At 48.9% G+C, this 20,493-nt stretch overlaps 1 protein-coding gene across 1 annotated transcript in view; it reads right to left on the bottom strand.

The window, feature by feature from the left end:
* CCDC6 (coiled-coil domain containing 6) overlaps window positions 1–19,690 on the bottom strand; it is a 114,858-nt gene extending 95,168 nt beyond the window's left edge. Inside the window, exon 1 of the mRNA XM_082854589.1 lies at window positions 19,287–19,690. Coding sequence (XP_082710715.1) covers window positions 19,287–19,595 — 309 coding nt within the window. The 5' untranslated portion in view covers window positions 19,596–19,690. The remainder of the gene's footprint in view (window positions 1–19,286) is intronic.
* Between the last annotated feature and the right edge of the window lie 803 nt (window positions 19,691–20,493).

The raw sequence follows: 20,493 nt of genomic DNA, 5'->3' as shown, positions 1-20,493 counted from the left end.
AAAAAAGAAAGCATAAAGAGGGCTTCCCTGGTGGCGCAGTGGTTGAGAGTCCGCCTGCCGATGCAGGGGACACGGGTTCGTGCCCCGGTCCGGGAAGATCCCACATGCCGCAGAGCAGCTGGGCCTGTGAGCCACGGCCGCTGAGCCTGCGCGTCCGGAGCCTGTGCTCCGCAACGGGAGAGGCCACAACAGTGAGAGGCCCGCGTACCGCAAAAAAAAAAAAAAGAAAAAAAAAAGCATAAAGAAATTTCACTGTGGCTTTAAAAACAAAAAAACACTAAAGCCAAGTCAAAAGATAAATGACAAGTGGGAAATGTTTTTGCAGCTCAAAATTAGAAAAAAGGGCAATTCTCTGTAATATGGAGAGTACTGAGAAAAATGGGTAAGAGAAAGACCAACGTCCCAAAAGACAAATGCGAAAGACTATGAACTAGGCATTGACAGAAAAGGAAATCCAAATGCTCTCACACACATATGAAAAGACGCTTACCCATGCCCTTGAGAGAAATGCAAAGAGACTACATCAACTTGACATTTTTTATCTTACCAGACTGGCAAAATCCAAGTTTGATAAAAACGTGGTAGGAGGCCACACACTCTCTCTCTCACATCCTGCACGTGGAAGCGTCAATAAATCAGTACAAGCCCTGTCCAGGGCAATTTGGTAACATCTATTCAGATTACACATGCATAGGGCATCTGACCCCACAATGACATGTCTGAGAATTTACCCAGAAAGGTAGTATATCTCAGAGTGAAGGGACTCCTCTGGCATCAGCCTGCCTAGCTGTGAATTCTGGCTCTGCCACTCTCTGGGGTGTTGACTTTGGGCAAATCACCCAAGCCTCTCTAAGCCTCAGTTTCCTCATCTGTGAAACAGAGGTAATAATACTGGCTACCTCACAGACTAATGTGAGGATTGAGCCAATAGAAGGAAATGGTTTAAAGGGATAGCCAGTACGTAATATGCGCTAGGTAAGCGTTAACAAATGCAATGTATCCTCTTCGATATACTCACCCACAGACAAAATTATCCATGTTCAAGGTTACGGTAACCTTGTTTGTGAGACCAGAGACTGAAAACAAATGAGATGCCCAACTGTAACACCCAGCCATACAATGGGCCACTATGCAACAGTAAAAAAGAATGAGGAAGCAATCAGCAGTTACCAAAAAATCTCCAAAATATAATTAAGTGGGAGAGGCACAGAACAGAGAAGCATTTACACCACCTTCTGTGTGAAAGGGAAGGAGAAAGCACGTCATGAGCTGCCTCTGCTATGCAGAAAATGCAATTAAAAAATAAAAGAACATTTTAGGTAATTACATGACTGACGCAATGCAGGTGGTGAGCTGATGCTGCAGTAGTTAATCACTTTGCAATTACGAGTCTATCAAATCAACACCTCCAACCTACACAATGTTTTATGTCACCTATACCTCAATAAAGCTGGGGAAAAATAACTAATGGGAAAAAAACCACAAAAGAACAGTTTAAAGGGGCAGTAGTTTTTCTCTAGCCTCAGGTGAGATTAATATGTACTCAAAAATGTATTACCTAGGAACCTTTAAAAAAAAAAAAATTAATGCCTGGCTCCTGTCCCCAGAATTTGAAGGACGTGACACCAGGTATCATGACTTCTGAAGTTCTCCATGGGATTCAGATGGAGAGCAAAGTCTGGGAACCACACAGTGAAAAGTGAAAGGCTATGGCCTACAGAGGTCAAATTATTCCCACAAAGAGCAACGGCTCCAGAAGTAACAAAAGGCCCAAGTACCCAAGCCCCCGAGCCAGCGGCCCATTTCAAACACTAGCTGACACAGGCAAACGAGAGCAAAGTCAAATAATCCGCACCGTCCCTCGGAGGTCATTTCAACAGGTGAACCGCCCACCATTTCTCTTCCTAGACTCACAGAAGTCAAAGGCCTGGCCGTCCTGCCCCAACCCCATGAGGCTTCATTACCCTCGTGGAGTGGCCCCACCTGGCAGAGGTCTGGCAAGTATCTGGATAAATTCTGGTAAAAGGACACTTGCTACCTGTCGCCTCACTCTCCTTCATGCATTACCGTCAAAGCTACAGTCAGTGCCCCTTGTTTCTAAGTGTGGAAGGACCAGATCCCTTTTTTTCCTTTTCTGCTGAAGAGCTAGCCAAGTGTAAAGCATCCTGGCCTGGGAGTTGGGTCATTACCTTGCAAGCCCACTGTCCCATTTACCGGCACTCCTCCCTGAGCGTTTCACCTGAGCCCCAGATCCTTTGTTTCCCAGGTGAGGTTCCCACTACCTCCCCCACAGACTTGCTGTGAGATTTCCAGTGAAATAGGTGGGTTGAAACCATTCTGTGGATGCTGCACAAGCTGCAGATTTCACAGCTGGAGATTCTGCGCCAAGATGCTCATTTTCTACCTGTCCAGAAGCCATCCGTCTGCACACACTGCCCGTAGCTTCCTGGCTGCTGCCGTCGAGCCCTGCGTGGCTTCACACACAACATTGCGCCAGACTTTCTAGATGCCTGCCCACCTTGCTATGGCATGATTCCTCCAGGGTGCTCAGCAGACACTTCCCGGCTTCCAGGGAAGACTGCAAAGGAGATTTCCTTGCAGCAGAGCTGCAGACGCCATGATTCTTGCCCTACATGCACAAGGTGGTGACCTGAGACTCAGACCGCTGTGTGCCATGGGGGCTGGGAAGCCAGTCCGCATACTTTCCTGAGGACAGACAGATCTAGCATGACTGGGATTCTTCTGGGGCTCGTACCAAGAAACAGGGCAGCAGGTAAAAGGTCCCAGAGCCTTCGGTCAGCACGTTGGTGAGGAAGAGATTTCCATCTGTGCCTCAGGGCACAGGGGTAAAGCATTAAAGCAGAGGGGGCGCAAGGATAACACATTTAATTCCAGAAAAGCCTTTGCTGTTTACCTTTCAAACACAAATTTACTACAGTAAATACTACTATTTTTTTCAAACGTGATAATGGTATGGTGGTTATAAAATCCTTATCAGAGATGCAAACTGAACCATTTCTGGGTGAAACCACTTCAAGACTGACCATCTGTTGATCACTGGTGAAGCTAAGCGGTTTGTACATTCACTCTACTTTTGTGCACGCTTGAAAACTTCCATCATAAAAAAAGTTTAAACAAAATCCTCCATCATCATAAAAACAGATTTCACAGCAGGGGAAAGTGAGAAATGGATTCTAACAGCATGATCGAGTGCCAGACGTTCGAGGCTAGGAGACAAGCCACGAAGAGTCACTAATGTGAGCAGCTCTGTCTCGTCCCAAGGCATCAGCATCCTCATCAGAGCCCTGGGGCGGGAAGGGTCCCAGGCACCATGTGTAACTGGCATCGGCCATAAACTGCTTTCTGGGCTGGCGAGGCACCCCAGCTGCTGTGAGAGGACATGTGCTCTGTGAAGGAGGCAGCAAGGTGCAGAGCTCCCCACTCGGCCTTCCCCGTGGGAAAACTCACTTCAGCCATAAATGAGAACACGGACACGAGAAAGCACTCTGGGAAAGGGGCTTCTGATGCAGAAGAAAGAGGGACACAACAAGACCGCAGGTACCAATTCAGCCATTTGGAGCCCCCTGCGATGCTGCAGGCGAAGGCTGCTGTTTCCGGTTGCTGTGCTTCGGTCCCTGCAGGTCCTCCCCCCTGGAATGCCCTTCGCCATGAAAACCTACAAGTCCTCCAACATTCTGCCATCTGTGAAGCGTTCAGCGACCACCCAGGCCGATGCCACTCATGCCATTTTCCTTTCTGCCCGAGCCAGTCCTGGGCGTGTCTGGCGCAAGAGCTCTGCACTGACTGCCCTTCTCCTGCTCAGCGGGGGAGGGGCAACCTCTGCAGGCTGCATCTCCCTGTTCCCTGGAATCGGAGATCTTCAAGCCGATTCAGCCAATGAAAAGCACAGGCCGGAGGCTGGAAGGGTGGAAGGAGGGAGGGTTGGGGGTGTTTCTCCCCTCTCCTCTCCACCTTGGGCAGCATTCCTGTCTCAAGGCCCCCATGGTTCCAGCCCTCTCCCTGAGTGACCCCTGCCCTGGGCTCTGATAACACCACCTCTACCCTTTGCCCTCTGGAGGAGGAGGTATGGGAGTGCTGTCCTGCCGCTCCAAACCCCTGGCCTGTCTCACCGCACCTCCCGGTGAGTTGTATTCTCAGCGACTCTATCATCGGGATAACCAACTCCCGGGATTAAATTCTCTCCCTCCTACTCTGCAGGGTCTGTGTTCCTGTGTGAACCCTAAATGGGTTCCATCTTCCTTCAACCATGCTGTGGTCACTGCTTTCTCACCCGTCTCCTAGCAGCCTCTGAGCTCCTTCACAAAGTCTCCTTGAGCTTTGGATGCCCTGCCTTACTCCTCAAAGGACATCTCAAGCATACAGCCGGCACTTAGTAGGTGTCCAAAAACTAAACTGAGTTAAATGAATGCCAAGGACACTTGATCATCTCTAGGCGCTAGAGGCAGGCCACAGGAAGAGAAAACTTTTGGAAACATCTTTACGGTGGAAGCAGGTAGGGTAGGGGGTCCCTGGAGAAAGAGAACCAGGCATGGCTTTCTTGACATAAGGGAAGCCATTTTGGGCCTAAGCCAACCTGTGATCAAAGCCTAGCCACAGTGCTTGCCCTTGAACAGGTCTCAGTAATTAACGATCTTAAAGGAAGTGAGGGAATGCAGAGACAAAGGAAAAGCAGCCCGGAAACAAAAGCTGAGCAATAAAACAGAGTCTTAGTTCCTCCTCAAGGGATATATAATCTGATACCTATCTTTGAGTTCGGCAGGGACAAAGGTCCCCACCCAGGTGGGGGACGGAATGATACTGACCTTTTCTGACCCTCGTGACTTCAATAAACTAAAGCTTGGACTCTGTCAAACTCTGCCCCAATTCTATGCTGAAGTCTCTGCTCAAGCCACTTCACGAACATGCATGTACCCTTAGCTAACCCTATCCCGAACCCCAATTTTGCTGTTGGGGAGACACTGCTTTGGGGAAAGATCCCCGGTGTCCTCCTTACTTGCCACAAGTAATAAATCTTTCCTTCTCCCCCTCTTTGGCTTGGTTGTATCTTTTGACCTGAAACCCACCAAGAGGCAAACCCAGTTTTCAGGTAACAAAGGGAAAGAAGAAGGATCCTTGAGAGGAAACTGAGTCTAAGGATTCACTACCCAAGAATATAGAGCAACTGCACAGATGACAGGACAAGGACTTAAGATTATGAATGTAGAAGACAAACTTTGCTCTACTCTGCACTCCTACAAGGAATTTCACGGAACCTCACAGCTGCAGGTGGTCGCAGAAATACAACACAGTGGCGAAGAATGGGGGCTGCAGAGCCGGCCTGCCAATCCAATGACTCTGGCAAGGTAACCTCTCTGTACTTCAGCTCTCTCGATCTGTAAATCTGCACCAACTGTGCCCTGTGGTTTTGTTTCAAGAGCTCAATGAAACAGTGCATGCTGGCTTCATCAGCCATTACCTGAAACATAGCTCCGGGGTTTCAAACCTGACTGCCAGGAAGATGCAAAATGAACCAGCCTGTGAAGCTGACAGACAGAGATGATGCCCAAGGCAAACGAGAGCATCCGTGCCTTTCCTGCCCTAAGACCTCTCTTTCCAAGGGGTTCTCCAAACTCTGAAGCCAAACCACTCACCTGTGGGCCAGAAGCAGCCTGCCCGTTTGCAATCCCTGAACTCTCAACAAGCCTTCTCAGTGAACCGAGGAGAAAACCGAGGCCCCAAAAGTATTTGTTATCTGTGCCTGGCCCTACAGTGAGAGGCCGAAAGGCCCTGTTCTCCCTGTGCCACTGCAGGCTCAGAAGGAAAGGAGAAATGAAACAAGAGGGCTGGTAACATGTGGCCAAATAAAGGGAGACACCTGAGACAGACAGTCAAAGACAGCTTGCAGGGAGGAAGAAATAAGGAAGCTGGTGGAGGAAGGACAGAAAAAGTGAAAGCGAACTGAGAGCAGCCTGAGGAAGAGGAGGAGGTGATGCCCCGAGAAGACCCCAGAGAGCCACACTAGGGACTTCCCTGGCGGTCCAGCGGTTAAGACTCCGTGCTTCCACTGCAGGGGGCATGGGTTCCATCCCTGGCCAGGGAGCTGAGATCCTGCAAGCCACTCGGTGTAGCCAAAAAACAAAAGAAGCCACACTAAAGGAGAGGACAGTGTGGGCTAGCTTCACAGAGGAGGAGAGGAGGCAAAGGAAGGGCAAGGAGATCCACCATCACCCCATCAAGACAGAAAAGGAAGACACGGAATGTGTCCTGAGGGCATCAGTTATCCCCCAAACCTGAGAGCTAAGACGGCATGAGCCCTTTTTAGAGAAGGCACAGTGGCTTAGGGGTCAGGTAAGATGCCATACGGTCACAGAGGGAGGCAGGAGCAGAACTGAGTTGTTTGTTTGTTTGTTTCTTTTTTAAGTCTTAATGGGTTTTAGGATTGCCAGATAAAATACAGGATGCCCAGTTAAATTCGCATTTCAAATAAACAGCAAAGAATTTTTTAGCACACGTGTGTTCCATGCCACAGTGGGGACATACAGACACTAAAAAACTATTCATTGTTTACCTGAAATTTAAGTACAGCTCCTCAACCTGTGTTTGCTTTTGCTGAATCTGGCACCCCTATCTGGTTTCTGAGTCTCTCTCCATTCCACCAAGTTCTCTCCAGGAACCCAGGGGTGGAAAAACAGAAAGGAGTTAATGCATAAAAGGAAAGAAGGGATGATTCACACAGATGGCCTCATGGAGCATGCTAATCTAAAACATGTCAAAGCCTAAGAACAAAAAATGTGAGCGGTGGAACCCACGGGAATTCGAGAACAAGAGAAAGAATGTACTCATGAAAATCAGCACAGCCTCCTGGCTTCCGCGTGTGGGCTGGCAGGTGGATTCCAGGTGCCTTTTCACATCACCCATCAGGTACCAAGGACCCAGAGCTGCAAGGCACGGGGTCAAGGAAGAACCAAACAAATCAGGGGTTCAAGTGATCAGTGCTGTTCTCTCCCTCATCTCAAAGGCTTCGATGGGCAGGCACTCCAAGTAGCCAGGGAGCGAGGCAGGGAGAAACCAGAAGACCCTACCAGCCTTGGCTAGAGCAGACAGATGACAGCAAAGGCGGGAAGGGCAGCCCTGGGTCCCAGACGGCCTACTGCAACCCATTTACTGACAATGCCAGCTGAGTCCCTGAATTTCACCGACTGCCCGTCTGTCTGTCTGTCCTCCTTGGCCCCTCTCATCACACCAAAAGCCTTCACAGCAGGAGAGTAAAAGCCCAACGGTGCACGCGCCTTCAACCTTCACGAAGTCCCCAGGCTACCATTTCTACTGCTAGAGAGGGAGCCAGAGGCAACAGAAAGAAAACCAGTCCCTTGAGGAGTCCCCAGCGAGCAAACTGCCGGCCTCCACAGACCCACTCTGGGCTCACAGGCCGGACGTGGGCACGTGGGCACTGCAAGCCTGCGAAGCTGGGCAGTTTCAGAGAGTCCTGTTTTGCCTTCCGATCTTCAGACCAGCCGCTAAGCAGGAGAGGCATTCGTGTCTCAGCCGTCAAAGTCCGCCCTCTAGAACCCACACCCCCATGAAACAGGGTCAAAGGTCACACGACACAGAAGCAGGACGACTGCCTGCTGCGCACAGCAGTAGAGGCAGAAAACTGGGCAAAGGCACGCGCTGGGTCTTCTTTCATGAAATAACGGAAGGAGCCCGACAACTGGCCTATAAGAAAACATGGATCTTTTAGGAAACGCGTTTGCCTCCTGCTGTCCTGTTACTTTTACACGGCCACACAGGCTGGTTTCATCCTGACTCACCAAACCCTAGGAAATCGGCCGAGTTCCCAGGCATCCCCAAGTGCCAGAAAACCACAGGCCCTGAGAAGCCAGGCTGCAGAGCTCCCCAGCCTGAGGTCTCCGCAGAGCTTGGTTCTTGCTGCCTCAAACCGTTGCCTCTCAGCTTGCCAGACGCTGCTTTGCACCATCATGTTATATACAGGATTAACAAGAACAGTTTTGATCTTGAAACACATTTTGGAGAACAAGAGAAAGTGTGTATGGGGGGGGGTGTTACTAATCATCTTTAATATCATTTTCTACAAGAATAATAATTCACAAATTACCAAAACACTCTGATGTGCACTGTTTCATCTGATCCTCATAACGACAGTGGGTGGAAGCAAGACAGGTACCAACTCCAAAGACTGGTTTAACCAGGTAAGTCCACCAAGGCTCAAAGGCTCTGAGGGCAGCATAACATAACTAGCAAGGTAGCTAGAACCTCAACTAACTGGGAGACACGTTCTGCAGGGCCTGTGTCCCCTCCCAGTGCCCAGTGATCAACACTAGGGAAGGCGGTGGGGCTACCCAGGGGGCAGAGCTAAATTGAAAACAATTCCACAGATACTCACACAGTGGAACACTGCATAGCAGTGGCAAAGAACCACCGCTACAGGTAACACGGAGGCTGACTAATTAGTCAGTGTAGGAACCAGGATAAGAAATCAAAGAATCTACACACATACAAAATACATTCTGTATAAAGTCACTTGTCATATGAAGTTCAGAAAGCAGCAAAATTAACCTACAGTGATAGAAGTCAGAACAAGGTTACTTTTGGAGGGGTGATGAGTGGAACAGAGCACAAGGGAACTTCAGGGGGTGCTGATACCAGCATGCATTTTGATCGGGGTAATGATTTACACTGGTGAATTCATTTGTGAATTCACTGAGCACTTTTCCATAAATTGGTACATTCAAAGCTTGGGTACTTTACTGTATGTTTAACTCCATTAGAGTTTAATAAGAAGTAAACCTGGGCACCCCCCAAAATAAATTCCACCAACGTTACTGAGCAGCTGCTGTGCTAAGGCTATGGAAAAATGCAAATGATGCTTCAAATGGCAGGGTTTTATGCGCCCTGAGAGTTGGTACCATCAGACTGCCCAGTTCAAATCCTGGGACACAGAGACAGCAAAACGTTGCTGTGAGAATGAAGTGAGTCCCTGAAAGTAAGGTGTTCAGATATGCACCGGGCAGAGAGTGAGACCATAATCCGTAGCTATTATTATCATGGAACAAGACAGATCATCTTATAAATGACAAAGTACCTGTCTCCCAGCAGTTTAGAAGGGAAACACCAATGTCTGCACTAAGCAGCCAGAGCAGATTATGAAAAGGCAGAAACGCTCCTACTGTCCCCCCCCCTCCCTGCCCGCTTCTGCCATTAGCCCCTGGATGGGACCCAGGAAAAGAGCCCACGCCGGCCCTGCTCTGCTCCCCAGTTTCCTTTCTTTCCCCACATTCATGGAATGCTTCCTCCTGCCACCGCCCCTGCCCACACCTACATGAACTTCAATTTCTCCTTCAGGTTTTAGCTTCAGCATCACCTCCTGAGAGAGAGACAGCCCTCCTTGACTGTGGTTCCCACTCCCGGCCTAAGCCAGGGGCCTTCCCCCAGCTCCCCGAGTGCAGTCTCCTCCCAGCTGCGATCCGTGGCACAGCGCCTGGCATACAGCAGGTGATCAATACAGTGCTTGAAAAACAATGCACTCTTATTGTGCTAGTCAGACTATTTTTAAGTAGAGGTTATAACAGAAGTACAACGGGACTTGTTCCAACCTGGGATTGGGTGGGGGGAGAGGAGGTGGGGAGAGGCGCCCAGATGGCTGAGCTATCAGCAGAGGTGGCACCTACTGGGGTACATTAGACAGGGTCAGGGACGGAACAGACCAAGGCCCAATACTGGAGGGTAAGACAGTCAGAAAGGTGCTGACAAACCGCCCCCCTACCCACTGAAGGCACCCTCTTTATCATTGTTTCTTTTCCAAAGCAGGGAGTTTGCTACCCTGGATACACTCCCTGAGGCCTGGGTTGGCATCCTGGGAATTTGCTGTGCTAATGGGGCAGCCCTCACTACTCTAAACGAAGGGATACAACAGTGTGGGAACAACTAAGAGGAAAACGCCCCCAACAGGATAAAAATAAAACTGTTCATAAATTAATTTATGGGTAGCCTTGTGCTTAAACTCTGAGGCCAGACTGGGAGTTCAAATTCCAGCCCCCCCTGATAGCCTTGGGTCTTCAGGCAAGTTACATGACCTCTCTGGACCTACACTTGCAAATCTGCAGGCTACCCATCAGAGGTGCAGATTAAATGAGAGGATATATGCCAGCCCTCCAGACAGCACCTTTGCCATAGTAAAAGCACTGGGTAAACATTAGCGGTCGTCACAGCAGCACAAAATGACTTGCAAGTAGAGCAATGCTTGGAAGGAAGAATCTCAAGCTTTTTTTTCTTTTTCAGACTTCCTTAAATTATGGTTTATTCGAAATGCCATCAAGGAAATCAAACATGAGACATTTCATTAAAAAAAAAAAAAGGGCACCCATCATCTACAAGGTTTCTTTCCTTTCCCAGTCCTTTCTCTTTCCCAGAGGACAAGTTTTCACTGTGGGTTAGTCCCTCCCCAGGTTCTCCACATCTGGGTGCTCACTCTAAAGGCAAATCCAGAGCGATGGTGCAGAGCCCAGAGCTGGGGTGCCGCATGTTTACTGAATGGCAGGAAAGAACCAGATGTGGGATGGCCAACAGGCAATAAAAATCGAAGTCGGAGCAAGAGATCAACAGCACTTTAATTAAAATGCTTTGGGTCCTAATTCACAACTTCAACACCAAGACAAGAAAAAGCAGCTAGCTGCTTCTGTAGATCAGACTAAATTTTTCCTATAAAAAATACACAAATTTTAGGGCTTCCCTGGTGGCGCAGTCGTTGAGAGTCCGCCTGCCGATGCAGGGGACACGGGTTCGTGCTCCTGTCTGGGAAGATCCCACGTGCCGCGGAGCGGCTGGGCCCGTGAGCCATGGCCGCTGGGTCTGCGCGTCCGGAGCCTGTGCTCCGCAGCGGGAGAGGCCACAATGGTGAGAGGCCCGCGTACCGCAAAAAAAAAAAAAAAAAAAAAGGTTAAAAGAGTAACTTCTATGTCGTGTATATATTACCACCAAAAAAAAAAAAGAAAAATTACCAAAAAAAAAAGTCACTGGCCCTCTTCTCTGGGTACTTAGGGTATTTCTCAATAATAAGCTACACGCACTGAAGGTTTAAAATGATGTGAAATACTTAATATATTCTTCAAAGGACATGGCACCTTACCAGGTAGTGATTTGGACCTAAAGAAGTCCAAACCTCTGCTTTATGGTACATATACTCAAAACTGTATTCTGATTAACAAAGACGTTAAAATCATCTAGCCGAGTTTTTTCTTCAAATTTTTGTGTTTCTATAATCAGGAGCTACTAAACGAAGCAGAGACACAATGTTTTGACTCTTAGCAAATGTCTGTTTAGATAAATTAAGGCCTGCCTAGTGAAGAACAACAACAAAAACAAAAAACAAACAAAAAACCCCAAACAAAAACAAAAATCTCAATAGAATAAAAGTTATTATTTGAGTTGGTATATTGGGATAATTGAAAAAAAAAAAAAAACCCACTGCTTACATGCAAATAATTTCATGAGTTGAGAAGCTCTTCCTATAATTAAACACCAAATAATTTTTCTCTCAAGACTATTTTAGTCCTTCTAATTCAGTCTCAAAAACCTTGACTGCACAAGACTGTTCACTAAGGAAAGAAACACGTGAAGGGTTTAATGCAGGTACTAGATTTCTCAGAACTCTCCTTAGCTCACCCATACTCCATGTTTTCATTCTTTTACTTTCCTCTTTCCTCCTATGGAAAACTTTTTTGAATTATGAGCTACGTCTGTCTAGCTGAATATGCCAACTCTGCTCCTTAGCAGCGAATGGCCTCATTTGATCCCAAGTGCCCTGAGACGCCCTGAAGGGTATTAACCAGCTCACTGGTGACACAGACCTGGCACCCACAGAGGCTGGTTTGATTTGGAACAGATGCGTGGAAGATTATCCCATCAATCAACACCGCTTTTTTAAAAAACTGGAGTTTGAAATTGTCCATAAACTAGTATCTCTAATTAACTTTAAGGTAAACACAGTTTCCCATTAAAGACTTAAGAAATTTGGTCCATCCAACAATTTCCATGTAAGGAAAGTGGGTGGGCCCCAGTGTGTAACAGGAATAGATGAAAAAAGCCACCTACATAATTTTGATCTACAGGCAGATGTAAATTATGAAATTAAAAACATCAATCCCATTTCTTTTCAATCATCAGCACATAAAAAGAAAATTAAAAACAAACAAAAAGCCTTTCGGTGCCACCTGGACAGACAAATTGAGCAACAGTTCTCCCCATCTCTGCCTTACAAAATAAAAATAAACTCCAAGCTAATCGAACTGTGAGTGAATATGACACATGGTCTTCCTCAGATGTATTCACCGCATTAGATGAACTTCATTTTGGAAGGTGGAAGGTAAGCCAGCCCTCCCTGGAACCCTGGCACCAGTCTGCCTGAACTACCTTTCTTGTTTCCACTTGTATGTTGGTTATTTCTGCATTTCACAACTCTCTGGGCTGCAAAGTGCTGGAGAGGGAAGGACCGTTCCCTCTGCTCTGAATTCCCTACAGCACCCAGCTGGGGCCGAGCTGAATGCAAGTCAAGTGCAATCCTGCTGGAGAAGGCCTTACATTCCTTCTGGGTATTTCAGAGTATTTGGCACACAGTAGGCAGTTCCCAAGTACTTGTAGGTTGAATCCTATTTCAGGCTGTATTTATCACACGCCATTCCGTGCCATACTGAAGAGGTGAAAATTTCCCAGCATTAAACGAGTGAGTATTAAAATGAACTTTAATCACCAAACTGCACCCCATGCATCGAATCTAGGGACTAATAATAAGTAAGGAGGTGAGTTCATTCTAAATAACCATCAAACTATTAACCCTTTGTTTAATATTAATACTCTCCCTAAAAGAGAAGGCCTACACAGTGTGACATCTGCAATTTACTGGTAGGAGTAAATAGGGATAAAATCCACAGCTGTGGGCTTGAGAAGCATCAAAGATAAGAAAATCTGACAGCCTTGGAGAAGTAAAATAGGAAGAGTCTGCAAGTTAACCCCACTCCAAGATCCTGACGATTAGAAATATCTTCCAGAACATTCGTTCCCCTGTCAAGAAAATTTCAACCACCACCAAGAAAGCACACCCTGAACCTGTGAACATTTACTTCGCTAGCTTTGATGATCAATCAATCTAAAAGCAACTGCACGGTGACTGAAAACAAAATACAACACCTATCCACTGAGGGAACAAGGAAGGTGACTGTTACTCCTTGCTCAACCTGGCTGTATGAGTCTAAAAGCTCAGATTAGCATTTCTAGGTGTAAATGCTGCAAGGCATAATTTGAGAAAAAAGAAGAAAAAAAGGAAAATGAATGCAAGTACACACTGGGTGTGACACTCTATCAACCCCCCGAACTCCACTCTGCAAGCCACGTGTGGAAATCCACAGAATTCAGCAAGTCTCCCCATCCTGTTTGCTGCAACTTCCTCGGTTTGGAGATTCAGGTGCCTGGTAATTGCCCCGATGCCTCCCCACCCTTGACGGCCATGCTTGTTTCCCAGAAGCCACTGTGGGGCATTTCAACATTAAATACGGTTATAAGAAACACCTGGAGTGACCTGCCACCATCACCAAAACTGAGGTGGCAAATCTGAACACTTCCAACAATGCCCTTGGAAAGGTGAACCCAAAGACACTTTGTCCCCTTTTAGAGGTGAAATGTATCACGAACGCCTAGGTATATGCTACAAATTAGCCTACAACATCATCCATAGTTAGAAAGCAAAGGCTTGGGACACACACTGATTTGTAGTGTTCCACCAAAGTACACAATATATCCACTCATCCGTCCAACGATGGTGAGGATGGCGTTTGCTGTTGTTCCGGACGCAGGTAGCAGAGCAGCTCTATGAGCACAAGGTCAGGAGACAGTCTTGGTGCCCTTGCCCAGTAAAAAACAAAACAAAACAAAAACACCTCATCACCCAATGCCTCTGCGGTCAACCCAACATCCCCTTGAGTGTCTACTGCATGCCAAGCACTGAGGAACGGAAGTGAACAAGGCAAATTCTGCCCCTGAAGGAATGAACACATCTCCCATCTCCCAAAGGGGAGACCTATGTGATGGGGGCCTGGAGAAGGGGCGGTCTCATGAATGGGCACGTAACCCAGCGTGTGGCTGGTAAACAGGCAGCGCTAGCGCACGCTGGGGTCGGGGATGAAGTATAGTCTACTTGCATTTACTAGGTGAAGGGGTAGGAAAGGACATTTAAGGGCAGGAGGTACATCTTAGAGAAGCCAGAGAAATCTACTGAAATTCCAGGAACCAGCAGTTCAGCAGAGTGGGAGCTTTGAGAATGTGAGGGGTGTGTCTGTGAAGCAAGCAGGGGCTGGAGCACACAGTGCCTGGTAAACCACAGGAAGTTTACCTGGATCCAGAGGGCAATGGAAGCCACTGGAAATCTGTGAGCCAGCAACGGCCAGCTTGGATTTCTGCTTCAGACCAGTGTCTCTGGTCTTGAACAAGAGTCACCACAAACTAGATACTGGTGATTCTCTGAACTATTCCCCATCCTCAGCAAAATAAATAAAAGCACTAGAAAAGACTGTCACAACTGTCCTCTACGGTTTTGTGGGGATTTTTTTTTTAATCAAATACAAAGAGATTATATGAAACATATAGAAGAAATCTAAAAATAGCCTCTTTTCTAATCATGCCGTACTAACATGTTTTTCTACTATAACTTCAAAATGCCTTTGTATTCCTCTATTTCCCTGAACTTCTATAATGAAAGACTAATTTTTTTTTTTTTTTTGCGGTACGCGGGCCTCTCACTGTTGTGGCCTCTCCCATTGCGGAGCACAGGCTCCAGACACGCAGGCTCAGCGGCCATGGCTCACGGGCCCAGCCGCTCCGCGGCATGTGGGATCTTCCCGGACCGGGGCATGAACCCGTGTCCCCTGCATCGGCAGGCAGACTCTCAACCACTGCGCCACCAGGGAAGCCCGAAAGACTAATTTTATAGATAGAAAAAAACAACTAAACTCTAGTGATTTAACATAGGTATTTATTTTCTAACCAAACACATGGCGAAGGCCTGAAGTGGTATAGAAAACACACCTTAGCGAACTAGAGAACTAGCCACGCCAAGTAGGAGACCCTGCTTATACCCTGAGAAACTAGTCCAGAACTTACAAGCCATTCAATTACTGCCCACAATTGCATTTCCTCATCTTCTCAGAGACCGCGACCCCTGGACACATCTCACTACACTGAGTCAGACAGTCTCCGATTACACTTTAACTCACAGGACAAGCCAGATAGACTTAGCCTAACATCTAAAAGCTACTCAACAGCGTGACTGAGCATTTGTTGTTTATTTTCTCCACTCCAAAGGAGAAATTATGATCGATAATAAGCAGTCTGGTTCCACTGCTGATTTACCGGGAGAAATCAGATAATCACTCAAAACATTCCATTCCACCTCTAAGCCAAAGAAAACACACCGGGGGCAAGTGGTAACACCAGCCACTTGCAGACCTGGATGAAGGGCCTCGTACAGTTGGTTCTTCCCCAAAGATGACGTTTACCTCTATCATACAAATGTGGAGAACACAGACCCATGCAACCAGTCCTTTACTAAATGGGTAGCTGGACCAGAGTAAACGCCTACATACCAAAAGAGACAGAAAAGACCACTGGTTGAGAACTTCCATTGGCCTTTGGACTTGGCTTAAAAAAAGAGGGCACAATAATGAGATATTACTACACACCTATTAGAATGGGCAAAATCCAAAACAGACAACATCAAATGCTAGCAAGGATATGGAGCAACAGGAACTCTCATTCATTGCTGGTGGGAATGCAAAATGCTACAGCCACTTCAAAAAGACTGTCTGGCAGTTTCTCAACAAAATAAACACACTCTCACCATACCATCCAGTAATTGTGCTCCTTAGTATTTACCCAAATGAGCTGAAACCTCTGTCCACCCAAAAACTTATACACAGATGTTTACTGCAGCTTTATTAATAACTGCCAAAACTTGGAAGCAACCAAGTCCTTCAGTAGGTAAATGGATGAGTAAGCTGTGGTACAGCCAAACAATGGAATATTATTCAACACTAAAAAGAAATGAGCTATCAAGCCATGAAAAAACATGGAGGAAACTTAAATGCATATTACTAAGTTAAAGAAGTCAATGTGAAAAGGCTACAGACTGTATGATTCCAACTATATGACTTTCTGGAAAAGACAAAACTATGGAGACAGTAAAAAGATCAGTGGTGGCCAGGGGTTAGGGACAGATGAAAAATCAGAGCACAGGGGATTTTTAGGGCACTGGATCTGCTCTATATACTATTATGGTGCTACGTGTCATTTTACACTTGCCCAGACCCATGGAATGTACAACACCAAGAGTGAACCCTAATGTAAACTACAGACTTGGGGTGATTAAGATGTTTCAATGTTGGGTCATTGATTGTAACAAATGTACCACTCAGATGGGGGATGTTGATAATGGAGGATGGGAGGAAGGGCAGGGAATATTGGGGAAATCTCTGCACCTTCTGCTTAAATTTTCTGCAAACCTAAAACTACTCTAAAAAACAGTTTTAATAAAAGCACACTGCTCTCTTCCCAGGGTGTAGCTGATTAGCAAGGTAACTTCCTGAATACGTTCAAGGAAAGTGAAAGACATCCATAATCGCCTTTTGTGTTCAAACCATGAAAGTTAATATCACAATTAGAGGAACTAGTGAGAGCCATGAAGGCAAGTACTAATAGGATTCTGGTACCATCTTCCCTTCAAATAAACTCGATAGTGAAAAATCTAGCAAAGCCTTCACTTAATTGAATATCTAGACCTTGTCAAACACTTCCTGGGCAGCTACCAGCAAGGGCTATATTTCAGTTAGAGTTGTCAGGGGCTGTGCAGCTTAACCTTGACGTAGACTATGACAGTGTTGTTCAGTGGAATCCTTACATCCACAGACCCAGTTCATGTGGTCGCATACATTTCTCCTCGCAAATTACACACCCTAGAGGTCAAACCCACCAAACACAATCTGTGTCCTAGGTCAGTTAACTCTAACAAAACTCTCAAAAGCTGAAAGGAATCTCTCTTCTGCATTTGCCTTAGTAACACCTGCCAAGTACTAGGGAACTCAGGAAACCACAAGCACTTTATTTGTTTCCCTGATTATATTAATCAGAGATTAAAGAAGCATGGAGAAATTTCTGGTACGTATAGGCTGTCATCTAAAACAATTTTAAAATTTGACTCAGTGAGGCCACAGAACATTTCACAAGGCGTATTTGGTGAAATGTCAGTTTTAGTTGCAGGAAGTGCCAAGGAAGCCACCACCTCGCACGCTCTTCTCGCCAAGTATTCAGAGGCCTCTGATCTTATACACCAGGAACGAATGTGTTTGTCCACGCAAAGCCAACGTGTGGTGTACAATTTACAGATCTACTTTTTAATGTGGCCAGGTGTCAAACCCTTTCCTAGTCTCTCCACCCCCCCATCCTCCCTCCCAAACAAAAACAGTCTGAATTGCTCACAGTACGCAAGAAGCCAGAGATTCTGTTTCGTATAAGTGTTGCTGCTTTTGGTGGTTCACATTCTCCAAGAGACCAACGAACCCTCTCATTTACTAACTCCAACCTTAACTAAATTGCTTCCACCAGCTTCCCCCTCTTCTCAAACCCCCACTCACCATAGACATCTCTCTCAGCCAAAAAAGCTACTCAAGAGGCTTGGAAGCGGCTGCCTCTGCAAATTCCTCCCCCTTCCTACCAAAAGGGCACTTCAAGAACTTTACAGTCTGCAGACACATGAATATGGCTCCAATGCCATCCACCAGGGCTGGATTTGAGCATGCGGAGTGTCTTTCAACAATCAATTTCTAGTTAGGCTGCCCATCACACTGAAACTGGGGTGAAAACCTGCTTTCTAAGCAAATTCAGAATGCCATCCAGTTCCCAAGTGTGAGCTAGCACTGGGGGGGGGAGCATACACACACTCCCTCCTCCATTGAAGACTTTTTCCTGGCACAGGGGCATCCTAAACTTGCCCCATTTCCTTTCCAGGGTCGTGATCTTTGATCTGCCCCCAAGTTCATGCCTTTTTCTCCATCTGAAGGTTCAGCCTAATCAGCTATTCTGCAGCAGCAATAGCAATTTATCCCCTTGGTTTCTTGACACTTTCCTCTCTCCTCCTGGCTGTGAATCTGTTTTGATCTCAACAGGGCTGTCTGTAGGGGGATCCTGCAAGTTAATGATGTGGCTAGCTGGCAGGGATGGTAGGTGAGAGCACACAATGTACTTTTTCCAGTTATGTTTCGCCTCACCATAGCTAATAGTGGCCTTTCTAAAGGCCTGCTACACTAAAAGGGAGACCTACACCCCTAAACTTCCCCTCTTCGGGGGTGCCTCTGGAGGCCAGGTGGAAACCGAACAGACAGCCCGTTCTCCCGTCAAGTATCTGGACTCCGAGGCAAAATATCCCTAGACACTCCACCACCAATGAAGCAGACACACGTACATCTCGCTCAGCAAGGGAGTCAGTCGATCCCCTTCACCCAGGTTTCGGCCGGTTCAGGCTTCGTAGCCTTCACTCTGTCCAGGCCGGTATAAGATGCTGCATTCTCCCGGCTGTACACCGCCGCCGCCACCCCCCACCCAAGGAAAGGGCTTCCAACGGAGGTGGGAGCATCAGCTCCGGTACCCGCCCTTCCCTCTCGATCCTGGCCAGAAAAACTCCACTTCCCGGATTCCCGGCCACTCTCTCCCGCCCCCTCCCCGGGCGATCCAGCTATAGCGCCGTCCTGATGCCAGCGAAGTGCCCAACCCAGCTGCGCACCCCCCGAACCCCAACGCAGGCCCCCGGAACAGGCCCCGGCTTCCTCCCTCTCCCTCTGCCTAGGGCTCCCGGGCTCTGAACGCACCCCTCAAGCAAACTAGGACTGAAAAAAGTCCCACCCCGCCTCCCCAGCCACGCCGCCGGCCTCCAGCTCCGCCCGGGAGGGGCCTCCTACCCAGAGGCGACAAGGAAACGCGGGTGGTGGTTCCAGCAGCCTCCTCCCGCACCCCGCGAGGGGCCTGGACCCCGGGGAGGGCAGACCCGCGCGGCCCCGAAGGGACACCTCCCTCTCCCCCACCCTCCGGGACCGGCGGGTCTTGGCAGGGAGCGTGCTCTCTGCGGGTCCTCGGGAGCCTCGGGGAGCCCGGGGGCCGCCCGGGTCTGGGCGCAGCGTCTCCCGGGGGCGGGCGGAGGTCGGCGCTGCGGCGCGCCCCTGGGGGACACTCACGATGGTCACGCTGGCTTTGCGCAGGTCGCGGTTCTCCTCCTGCAGCGCCTTGCACTTGAGTTTGTAGGTCTCCAGCTCGATCTTGAGCACCTTGTTCTCCTGCTGCAGCGAGGCCAGGCGGTTGGTGAGCTCCTCCAGGCGGAACGGCGAGATGACAATGCCCCCCGACTTCCCACCGCCGCCGCCTCCCCCGCCGCCACCGCCGCCGCCGGCGCCCGAAGTCGACGAGCAAGACGACTGCATGGCGGCCGAGCTGCCGCTGCTGCCCCCCGCCCCGTCCGTGTCGCTCTCGCTGGCGCTGTCCGCCATGGCCGCGGCGGGCTGGGGAGACGACGAGGAGGAGGAGCAGGGAGGCGGCGGCGGCGAAGGCTGGGCTGCGAATGAGTGGGCGCCGGGCGAGCACAGGGGAGCGCCGAGCTGGGAGCCTGGCAGCAGGGCGCAGACTCGGAGTGGCTGCGAGAGAAAGAGAGGGAGCTTCCCGCTGCCAAGGGACCTCCTCTGCCAGCGAACAGAGACCCCGCCCGGGCTCGGGCAGTATTGCACTGGGGCTCGCTCCAGCCGGGCCTGGCGCGCTCGCTAGGCCGCCCTGCAAAGCCGGCCGAAAGCTCCGAGACCCGCCCCCCGCCGCCGCCGCCGCCGCAGCCGCCCTCCTCCTGGCGTGCGCCGGTCGGCTGGGGAAGCGCGGGCCCGGCCGGGGCGGGAAGGCCAGGCCAGCCTACGCGCCAGCCGCTCGCCGGCCACAAGTGTTCCGAGGGTGGGCCTCCCAGCCCCCTGACCTAAGCCCGAGGCCGCCCATCCTCTTCCGGGCTCAAGCCAGCTCCTGGGAGAAGGAAACCTAACGCCCCACTAGCCTCGCAGGTGCTGGGGACACGTGGAAAGGTCAGCCCGGCTCTGGCATCCAGCCCCGGCCGAGCCCGTGGCCCCATCTTCCGCCGACAGTGTGTGCTCCTGTCTCCCTCTGTCTGTTTCAGACATACACGCAGCCCTTTTAGTTTGATCTCCGTGAGCTTGCCTGGGAAGCTTCGGATAGCGCTCACAGAACAGAAAGTTACCCTGCAAGGAGCCGAGTAAGGCGAGGCGACAGCAGCCACAGGTTAACCTCGTTAAGAAAAAATTTGCAGAAGAGACACGCCGCCCTCTCTACTCCTCCTCCTCCTAATCTGGTAAACCACACTGCGCGCAATTGTTTAAACAAGGTGCAATTTTT

The sequence above is a fragment of the Leucopleurus acutus genome (assembly GCF_964270905.1).
Source record: "Leucopleurus acutus genome assembly, chromosome: 14".
In the NCBI taxonomy this organism is placed as follows: Eukaryota; Metazoa; Chordata; class Mammalia; order Artiodactyla; family Delphinidae; genus Leucopleurus; species Leucopleurus acutus.
The sequence above is the reverse complement of the archived record's forward strand: the minus strand, read 5'-3'. Positions and strand labels throughout refer to the sequence as shown.